This window comes from Chelonoidis abingdonii, chromosome 3 (genome assembly GCF_003597395.2).
Source record: "Chelonoidis abingdonii isolate Lonesome George chromosome 3, CheloAbing_2.0, whole genome shotgun sequence".
Taxonomy (NCBI): domain Eukaryota; kingdom Metazoa; phylum Chordata; order Testudines; family Testudinidae; genus Chelonoidis; species Chelonoidis abingdonii.
The window spans coordinates 105,237,203-105,248,486 of record NC_133771.1 but is presented as its reverse complement, the minus strand read 5'-3'; the positions used below and the strand labels follow the sequence as shown (position 1 = coordinate 105,248,486).

Here is an 11,284-nt window from a genome sequence, read left to right as displayed (position 1 = left end):
ATTTACACCATCACCAAACTAGCTCCCAGCTGCCTTGGGAATAGGAAGTAGGAAATTTGCCAGAAAATTGTTGAAGCTATTTAATATTAAAGAAAATCTCCTGCAGTTTGGAACAACTTACCAAAAAGTTCTGCCTGGCTGGAGGAATGGAAAAGGGTGTGACACTGATTTATAACAGAGCTTATTAAAACTAAACATGGAAAAACTACATTGGCACATTATTATATTTTGTATGCAATCAACTTTATTTATATATATATATATTACATTCCCATTAGCTGCTACCTTTGCTCTGAACAGGGAAAACAGGCACTGACTAGCTCTCTGAGAGGAGAAATATTTGGCTTCTTTAAGTTTGTGGAGAAAAGATTCCATTTAAAAGCAGAAACAGCAACGTACTTGAGATACAGGATCCCATAAATTTAATTTCTTAATCTGTTTTGTTTTAAATTTGCTTTGCTGTTTCATCTTTTAGTCTCTGATGATGGTTTATAGTTTGTTTTTTTTCCCCCCACAGGTAAATGTAAATAGGCTCCCACCCCCAATCTTACATTGGAAAAGTCTTACAATTTGATTTATCCCTGTGAAGAGAAATGTTTCCACTTTCAAAATATGAAAAGACTTTAAAGAATGGCTAATATGAAGGACTTTGGGGGGGATTTTAATTGCTCTTATTGACTTTGGTTTTTGTCAAAAAATATTTGGCACTTCTTTAGGGCCTGATGCAAAGCCTATTTAAGTCAGTTGAAAGAGTCACTTGATTTTGGATCAGGCCCATATTGCCTTCTATCCAATGATCTTGAAGTGCTTTACTAACATTAGACAAGGTGGGTGAGGTAAAGTCTTTTACTGGACCAATTTCTGTTGGTCAGAGAGACAAGCTTTTGAGCTACACAGAGCTCTCCTTAATGTTACCACATTAACTAGTTTAACCTTACAATATTACGGGGTAGTGGAAAACAATGTTATACTTAATTTGCAGACCCTAATTTACCTAATTATACTATTTTGTTTGTTTGAATTAGTTTGTATCTGAATTTAGATAGCTATAAAATCATGACTGATGTGGAGAAAATAAATATGGAAGTGTTATTTACTCCTCATAACACAAGAACTAGTGATCACCAAATGAAATGAATAGGTGATAGGTTTAAAACAAACAAAAGGAAGTATTTCTTCACACAATGCACAACCTGGGGAACTCTTTGCCAGAGGATGTTGTGAAGGCCAAGAGTATAACAGGATTCAAAAAAGAACTAGATAAATTAATGGAGGATAGGTCTATCAATGGCTATTAGCCAGGATAAGCAGGGATGGTGTCCCTAGCCTCTGTTTGCCAGAAGCTGGGAATGAGTGACAGAGGATGGATCACTTGATGATTACCTGCTCTGTTCATTCCCTCTCAGGCACCTGCCATTGGCCACTGTTGGAAGACAGGATACTAGGCTAGATGGACCTTTGGTCTGATCCAGTATGGCCATTCTTGTTCTTATGAGTTTGGTAATTTTGTCTGAGGCTGCAGCAGTGTTGGCTGAGTGTGTTGAAATGATCTAAGAAGGGCCCAGTTCTTGGATTCAATGGAGTTGTGGTGAGTATTGTGACTTTCATATGTTCTGGCCTGACTGGGGAGTCAAACAGAGGTGTACATACTGATTTCATGTTTTCTACCGCCATGTGATTGTACATGGAGCTTTGTATAGAGATTCTAAGAGCCTTGTCCTGTTTCCATTAAAGTCACTCACACTGACTTAAAGATCTGACCTCTAAACATCTGAAAAGAGATTCCCACATTTACCTGGTTGTCTAAAAAGATTTGGAAACCTTACATATACTCACTGTGTTGTGTAGGATTACCTGTACTGTCTTATGTCTCTCTACAGTAATATCCTGTCCTCTGTTCTGGGTTTTTAAGAATTTCAGACATTTTCAAATCTCAGGTTAAGATCTAATATAGTTTTTCAGGTTTATTTTTTAATTATTGCTTTGCATTCTTGTGTTCCAAACACTAATAAAATTGGACTCTGAGAACCTTTAATGTGTCTCTGGCAGCCCTTTGAGACTGAATGATAGTTATTTCTTCTACCAGTTGTATGTTTGTCATTCTTTGTGTCACTAGAACTGATGCAGGATGTTAGTGACTCCGAGAGTGTTCAATGCCTGTAGTAGGTGTTCAGCACATCTTAGAAACAGGATCTAAACATTAATCGTTTCACTTTTCTCTTTACATGACTTGCTCTCCAGGCACCTGATCTTGAATCACTGAAGTCAATGGGAGTTTTAGAATTGATGTCAATGGGAGCAGGAACAGACCACAAGGGCTCTCTTCTTTACTTCTGTTTTAAATTATTTTGGTTTGATTGATATTTAGGTAATTTGCTTTCAATTATTTTTTTCACCCATTACCTTTTATTTTATTATTACTGCTTTTTTTTTCTTCCTCTTTTCTAGAATTGTTCTGTTGGTTTGTATTCCACATATTAGCAATTCACAATATATGGAGTTATTCTGGAAGCTCTATGTTGATGCTAGTGGTATGTTTTTGCTAAACATAAGGGCTGGTCATGGTTGGATTAATGGACAGTTCATTTGAGTCTAAAGACAAGGTGTTGCTAATTTGCTAAATGTACCTAGTTGATTGGTTTTCATGAAATTAACATACCATTTCATCTGACTGGCAGACAGTTATCTAAACTCAGATACAAACTAATTCAAACAAACAAAATAGAATAATTCAATTTTTAAATTTATCTTTTATCAACAGAAAATTAAAGGCCAGATGAGACTATTTGGGTGACTAAGACCTGGTCTACACTAAAAAGTTAAGTCTACCACTTATGTCACTTGGGTGTGAAAAATCCACACCTCTGAGCTACATAGGTAAATTTACCTAATCTCTAGTGTAGATAGCACTACCGCCTATTAGGGAGGTGGATTACTTATATTCAGGGGAGAACTCCTTTGGCATATCTGACCTTTTGGGGTTTTTTTCTGTTTAATTCTGCCTTTATGCGAGTGTAACACTTCTCCAAGAGAAATGTAGACTTTGCAGTCTCTGAGATATTCCTAACCATAGAGGAATGGAAGTTGATCTACCAGTACTGGATGAAATGTAACTGTATTCTGATTGCAATTTGTGGAGTAATTAAAGCATCCAGGTTCACTTGACAGGGTTGGGATTGGGATTTTATTAGGGAGGAAGGATGGCTTTGTGGATAAAGTCCTGGTCTGGGACTCAAAATATTGGGGTTCAGTTTCTGGTTCTGCCACAGGCTTTCAGTTTTACCTTGGGCAAGTCACATAATCTCTGTGCCTCACAAGTTTCTGATCAGTTACATGGGGATAATGATGCATCCAGGTGTGCTGTATAGATAAATCCAGTAATATACATGTACAGGGCCAGCGTTTCCATTTAGGTGACCTAGACAGTCACCTAGGGTGCCAGGATTTGGGGGGAGGCATTTTGCTGCCCTTAGCAGCAATTCTGTGGCTGGGGGTCCTTCCGCACTCCGGGTCTTCGGCGGCAATTCTGCAGCGGGTCCTTCACTCGCTCCGGGACCCGCCACCGAAGTGCCCCAAAGACCGGGAGCGCGGAAGGACCTCCACCTAGAGCGCCAAAAGCCCTGGCGCCGCTCCTGTATGTGTAAGCTTCACAGATACTAGCCTGTGGAGAGCAGTGTGGGCATGAAAGTAGACTACAGTTATCTTAAGTGTATTTTATTTTTTTTAACTACTGCCCATCATCCTGGTATCTGAGCTCTTAGAATCTTTAAGTAATGAAGGCCCTAGTGAACCTCATGGAGTCTCAGGCTCTTCTCCCTTTTTGGAGTAAACTGGGGTAAGGTTTATGTTTTGTTTTATTTTATTTGTATTGATTTTATTTGCTATTGTCTGGTTGGTATGGGTTCTCTGGTGCTTATATAACATCCATGACTTGACTATCCAGGGTATATCTTTCCAACACCTCTCAAGTGAATGGATCTGGAATGTTGCTGAGGAAAGAAAGAAGAGAAAGATAAAACACTGAGAATCAATAAGTATATGACCATGCCAGCCCAGTTCTGATGTGATCTTTACCCTATGGCCTGAAATTACCAGTCTCCTCTTTTAAGAGGTCTTTTCACCCCATCTCTGGGTACCTTTCTGCATAGTCATGATAATTGACTTCCAAACGAATTAACACACATGGCCAGTGAAGGATATGTAGTTTTAAAAGTAGCTTGGAGGCAATGCTCTTCGCAGCCTCCTGGGACTTCCATTTGAGAACATCTGTCCTGTGTGGTGAACCTACCAGAAGCCATGAGAAAAGGGAGCCTGCACTATTGCTTTCAGCTGAAGATGAGCTGCCCTGGAACAGGAACCTTTCCTATATGGGGACATGTATTTGGGCAGCTTTTTTTAAAGAAGAGCTAAAACTCTTAGTGTGAAAACGTGACTTCAGGCATTCCTATTGCTCATGCCTCATTTTAGCAATATAGGAGGAAGGAGCATAATAAGGTGTGTGTGTGTGTGGGGGGGGGGGTGAAGTTAGATCTCAGGCACTTTCCCTGTAAGAGTACCCACCCATTTCTTCCCCGGTGAAAAAGAACTATTTCTCTGCTTCTGCCACTTCGTCAAGCCATGATATGATTCAACCTGCGCACCTTTCCAAGGGCATGTCAAGTTGTCCTTTAAAGTTTTCTTGACGAATTAGGCGTCAAATGCGTACAGGGTAGTAGGGGCATGTGTTTGCCATTCAAACACAGAAGCCTTCGCCTTGTGCATAAGAGCCGTGCTCTCCACCTTGCATCTTCTCTACTTTCTATATACAAGCTTCTCATGGGGCCACTATAGTGATATTTAGATGCACATTTTAAGCTGGCGTTGTTGCGTGGGGGCGAACGCACCCGCTGAGCACCAGCCACGGCATAGCTTCGCTGTGCGCCTTTAGAGTCCACCTTCCTCCCAGCTGCTCCGTCACTTGCCATAGCCCTAAGAAGTGAGGAGTAAGCCCCCGATCTCTTAACAAGTTACAGGGGAAATGCAGTGCTCCCATCTACACGAGGTGGTGCCTTACAGGAGTCCCGGCAGTACCTGCCCGGAGGTTCACCGCGGTTGCCCTCTGTCGGGGTCAGATGAGGTTACACACAAGCTACTAGCAGGAGCAGGGGAAAGTGTATGGCCGGCCCAGGGGCTGCTCCTGTGTAAAGCAGGAGGTTTCGAGCTGAGAGCAACGACTCACAGCGTCACCCATCCAGCCGAGCGGGCCTGGGCAGGCGCCACGGTTGCGGGAGGCTGGGATCTGCCCTGTCAAGCCGAAGAGGGTGGCTCTCGCCGCTGTGGTGCCTGCGAGCTGCTCCGACACTGGCGGGAGTGTCCTGGCCGCCGGGCGCCTCCCAAAGGAGAAGGCGCAGCCGGCCGGTGTACCAGGGGCTCACGCGGGGATGGAGCGGGGATTGGGGCTCCTGACTCACCGAACCAAAGGGAGGCGGACAAAACCCCACGTGGTCCCCCCGCCGCTTCTCCCCTGAACCCCTCTCGCCCCCATTCCTGTTCTCCAGGACCCTTCCCTCCCTCCGAGTGCCGACCCCTTCCCCCCTGGCCCTGCCTCTTACCCCTGCGTCCCGCCCCTACCAGCCTCACCTTCCTCCCTTCAGTGACCCGCCTCCGCCCCCCGCCGCCAGGCCCCTGCTCCCCCTGCTCCCAGCCGGGGCTGGCCGCGCTGGTGCCGCCCGCAGCGAGGGCGGGCTGAGCAGGACCCCCCCGCCGCCCCCCAGTGCAGCGCGCGGCGACGGCTGCAGCAGCAGAGCCCAGCGCCGCTGAGAGGTGCTGGCTGGAGCCCGGCAACGTCTCCGTACCCAGCCTCTCCGTGCCCGAGCGAGGGGCGCCCGGGAAGGATGCGCCTCGGGCCGCTGCTCCTGTGGGGGCTGCTGCTCCCCGCCGCCACCGCGGCCGCCGGGCGCTACCCGCACAGCGCCGTCCTGGACGGGGCGGCCGGATACCGGCTCCTGTGGGGCCACCAGGGCAGCAGCATCTCCTTCCGCCTGGAGGTGCGCACCCAGGGCTACGTGGGCTTCGGGCTCTCCCCCACCGGGGCCATGGCGGCCGCGGACATCGTGGTGGGAGGCGTGGCCAGGGGCAAGCCCTACCTGCAGGTAAGGACCGCGCCGCCCCCGCCCCAGCACCTGGTCGACGACCCCCGCACCAGCCAGGCTACGAGCAGCGGGAGGAGACGGAGCGCTGGGGACCCAGTCACGCTCTGCCCTTGCTCTAGTTCTGTCGCCCGCTCTAGTTCTGTCGCCTCGGCGTCTCTCCTCTTCCCTCCGCACACCCCGCTTGCTGTGCCCTGCCTGCGCTGCGAGCCTCCCCTTCCCTTCCCTTCGCTGAACTCTGCTACCGCTCGGTCGTTCCCTGCCCTTTCCAGCCTTTCCGGGTCTCCTCTCGCTTTAGGCTTTCCAGCCTTTCCTTTCGCTAGAACTTTCTTTCCTTTCCTTTCTGTGTGACCCTTCTTCTGTCCCTCTGCTCGCTTTTCCTCTATTAAAGCTGTCAGGGTGAATCCCCCACCCACCCCGGATCAAGACTAGATAACAACCCTATTCTCTCCCCCTTCCCCGCTTTCTCCGCGTTGCGTTTCGGGGCTGAGCTCTGTGCCTGGAGAAGTGAAGTGCAAAGGCGGAGCCTCTTTCAGCGGGATGCGCCTTCCTTGGCACACTGCTGCCCACGAACAGTTAACCGAGCGACTGTTAACTATGCTTCCGGCGGGAGGCGCGGGCTTCCTGTATTATAATCTTCCTGCTCTTGGAATTTCTCCTTTCTAGCCTATCTAGGGGACCCTACCGACATTATGACCTCCTTGTAATCGGGATGTAGCTTCCCCAACTTTTAGCCCCAGGTCCAGCCTCATCAACGGGAGCATAAGCTGTCTCTGCCCATCTCTGTTCATGCCATTATGTGCTGGGAGCAGACAGTAATCGTTTGACCTTGTTCTCACAAGGGGGGGTTCAACAGCAGCAACTTTATGTTATGTGAGTACAGTATTTGTACTTGCAGAATGTACCTCCTAGTAAGACAAGCTCCCAAGATGGTTTCAGTGAAACTCTCCAGGCCTCTTGTTTTAATATAAGTCTGGTGGAAACATTTGCTAGGTAATGCTAAGAGGCCTGGCTTTGAAACAGGAGTCCAGGATCACTTCCCCCTAACTTAATTGGTATTATAGAAATGTATAAAAAATTATTAGAAATTGATCAGATGCCAGTTTTGCCATGGGAAAAGCAATCGAATCACAACAGTGTAAATCTGAAGGAACTATTTTGTTTGAACCCGATGAAGTTAGATGATGTAAAATTGGTGTGAGAGGAGAATGAAGCCTGGTATCAACAAATGATGAACCAGATTCTGCCACTCTTACTTGCCTTGAAGAGTAATTTATTCTCCCAGTAACTCCATTGATTTTAAAGGGACTACTCATGGAGTAAAGTAGTAGCCAAAGCAAATAAGGGTGGAAGAATCAAGCATTATAATATACTACTGAGGGCATCCTGTGCCAAAAAAAATTAAAAATACTGAGCGCAATATTTTAAAATTCTGCACATTTTGTTTGTCAAATAACTGTGGAGGCTCCAGCATGACATTGGGGAAATACAGGCCACTGGCTGCACAGAAGTGGGAGAATACTGTGCAGTTCCCCTCCTCCCCCTGGGCACGGACTCAGCAGTGAGGCTGCACCCAACCAGGGCCGGCTTTAGGAAGTGTGGGGCCCAATTCAGACAGTTTTGGCAGGGCCCTGGCAGGGATGACTTAAGAAAAAACAACCAAACAAAAAAAAACCACGTGGGGCTTGTACTTACCAGGTGGTGCTCCAAGTTTTCAGTGGCACTTCCACGGCGGGTCCTTCACTCGCTCCAGGTCTTCAGCGGCACTGAAGGACCTGCCACTGAAGTGCCGCCGAAGACCCAGAGCAAGCGAAGGACCTGCCGCCAAAGTGCCACTGAAGACCCGGAGCGCCGCCAGGTGAGTAAAAATTAAAAAGGCGCCTCTAGCCAGGGAAGGGATTCTCACTGGGTGCGGGCCCTCTTAGGCATGGGGCCCGATTCGGGGGAATTGGTGGAATAGGCCTAAAGTTGGCCGTGCACCCAACCCTGAGACTGCAAGGACTGGGCCTGCCCCAGAAACATCCTAGGGCCCTGCCTCTCTATGCCATGTGCACCTGATGTGGGCAGGCAGGCTCAGCAAGGCAGGATCCAAGTGTGGAGGAGCTTAGTGTAGGGGGATCCAGGTGTGGGTTGAGAGGGTTCTGTATAGAGTAATCTGGGTGCGGACAGCTCAGTGGGGGATTTGAGTGCAGAGGGGATGTGGATGAAGAGGGGATTGTTGGTTATTTTTGGATGCAATGGTAAGGGGACTCTGCAGGGGGGTCCAGGTGAAGGTGGTTGGGGCTCAACAGGGGGGAGAGGGTCTGGGTGTGGGGGGAACCAGATGCTGGGGGAGCGGGATTCGGTGGGGTGGGGATCCAGGTGCAAATGGTTGGGGCTCAGTGGGGTGAGGATCCAGGTGCGGGTGACTCATCAGGGTGGTCCAGGTGCAGGGGGCGTGGGGATCCTCGGGGGGGTTCTGAGTGTGTTGGGGGGGTGAGGCTCAGTGGGAGGGTCTGAGTATGATGAGGTCTGGATGCATGGGGGTTGGGCGATGGGGGAGCAGCTCTCTTTACAGGGATCCCTCCCCCTGCAGCTGAGGAGCGACGGGTGCAGGAAGCAGTGGCGGAGGTGGAAGTTTGCAGAGCTTCCTGCAGCTGGGGGAGAAATCTGGAGATGGGTCTGATCCAGCGCTGGATATCGTGCAGCAGAAGAGGAAATCCCATCCTCTCCAGCCCAGAGTAGCAGCTGAGCCAGGCACAGGCTAGGAGCCACCAGCCAGGTCTTCTGCAGTCTTGCCTCCTGCCCCACAGTGCTTTGCCTCTCTGCTGGCTGCCCTGGGCACCCGAAACATACTGCTGGGGAGGGTCATATGACCACTCTTGTGGCTTCACTTTGCTTCCTTGTCAGAAAGTAATTTTTCTGCAGGGAAGCAAAAAATCTACAAGGGACATAAATTCTGCACATGTGCAATGGTGCAGAATTCCCCCAGGAGTATTAACTGTAGGCTTTCTTTTCTCCTCCAGGATTTACTGGAAGTATGTGATCATTGAAATGACTTCATACAAATTGGAGGTGCTTTTATTTTTAGCATATGGCATCTCTAAAACTTCAGCAGTAGAAACCAAGTTCTAAAATTTCTCTGTTGCATCAACTCAATAATCAAATAATCAATAATCAGATTTTCTAAAATAAACTAATTTTTGGAATACTAGTAACATGTTTAACATTTGGAATTTTTTGTTATTTTACTGCATGAAGTACAGGCATATTTTAACTAATAATTTCAGGTAAAAAGGGATTTTCTTTGATCTTTCAAACTGAAGATAGATTTACAGAAAATCTGTCTCTGAATAAAAGACAAAACCAAAAGAGACCAGTTTAGTTATCTGGAAATGTATGTCCTAGATGCACAGAGTTTAAGACCAGAAGGGACCACTGGATCATCTAGACCAGGGATTGGCAACCTTTGGCACACGGCTCTCCAGGGTAAGCACCCTGGCGGTCTGGGCCGGTTTTTTTACCTGCTGCGTCATCAGGTTTGGGCAATCACAGCTCCCACTGGCCATGGTTCACCGCTCCAGGCCAATGAGGGCTCTGGGAAGTGATGAGGGATGTGCTGGTCGCCGCTTCCTGCCGCCACTATTGGCCTGGAGCGGCAAACTGCAGCCAGTGGGAGCTGCGATCAGCCAAACCTGACGATGCGGCAGGTAAACAAACTGGCCCGGCCTACCAGGGTGCTCATAGACTCATAGGTCAGGAGGGACCAATATGATCATCTAGTCTGACCTCCTGCATAAAGCAGGCCACAGAACCCTACCCATCCACTTCTATAAAAACCCCTAACCTATGTCCGAGTTATTGAAGTCTTCAAATTGTGGTTTGAAGACTTCAAGCTGCAGAGATTCCACCAGCAAGCGACCCATGCCCCACGCTGCAGAGGAAGGCGAAAAACCTCCAGGGCCTCTGCCAATCTGCCCTGGAAGAAAATTCCTTCCTGACCCCAAATATGGCAATCAGCGAAACCCTGAGCATGTGGGCAAGACTCACCAGCCAGCACTCAGGAAAGAATTCTCTGCAGTAACTCAGATCCCATCCCATCCAATATCCCATCACAGACATTGAGCAACTTACTGCTGATAATCAGATCAATGCCCAAATTAAACTATCCTATCATATCATCCCTTCCATAAACTTATCAAGCTTAGTGCTAAAGCCAGATATGTTCTTTTGCCCCACTACTCCCCTTTGGAAGGCTGTTCCAGAACTTCAGTCCTCTAATGGTTAGAAACCTTCGTCTAATTTCAAGTCCTAAATTCCTAATGTCCAGTTTATACCCATAGTCTTGTGTCTACATTAGTACTAAGCTTAAATAATTCCCTCTCCCTCCCCAATATTAATCCCCTGATATATTATATAGAACAAGCTATCCCCCGTAGCCTTCTTTTGGCAGGCTAAACAAGCCAAGCTCTCTTAAGTCTCCTTTCATAAGGCGGTCTTCCATTCCTTGGATCATCCTAGTAGCCCGTCTCTGAACCTTCCAGTTGAATTCATCCTTTCTAACATGCCAGGAGACCAGAACTGCACACACTATCAGGTATGCAGTCTCACCGTGCTTATATAACGTACAACACCTCCTATCTTTGCTGGAAATACCTCGCCTGATGCATGCTAAAACCGCATTTGCTTTTTTTAACGGCCATATTGCATTGCGCTCATAGTATCCTGCGATCAACCAATACTCCAAGTCCTTCTCCTCTCTGTTGTTTCACTGATGCGTCCCCAATGTATATCTAAAATCTTATTATTAATCCCTAATGCATGACCTTGCACTTTTCACTATTAATTTCATCCTATTACTGTACTCCAGTTTCAAGGTCATCCAGATCTTCCTGTATGATATCCCGGTCCTTTTCTGGTTAGCAATACCTCCCAGCTTTGTGTTCATCTGCAAACTTTATTAGCACGTTCCGCTCTTTGTGCCAAGGTCAGTAATAAAAGGTTAATAGATTGGGTCCCAAAACCGATCCTTGAGGAACTCCACTAGTAACTCCTTCCAGCCTGAAGTTCACCCTTCAGTACGACCCGTTGAGTCTCCCCTTTAACCAGTTCCTATCCACCTTAACAATTTTCATATTCATCCCCATCTTTTCCAATTTAACAATTCCCCATGTGGA

The 11,284-nt window shown here is 47.4% G+C and overlaps 1 protein-coding gene across 1 annotated transcript in view; it reads left to right on the top strand.

Moving 5' to 3' along the window:
* Positions 1–5,858: 5,858 nt before the first annotated feature.
* MOXD1 (monooxygenase DBH like 1) overlaps positions 5,859–11,284 on the top strand; it is a 95,364-nt gene continuing 89,938 nt past the window's right edge. Inside the window, exon 1 of the mRNA XM_032791597.2 lies at positions 5,859–6,131. Coding sequence (XP_032647488.1) covers positions 5,874–6,131 — 258 coding nt within the window. The 5' untranslated portion in view covers positions 5,859–5,873. The remainder of the gene's footprint in view (positions 6,132–11,284) is intronic.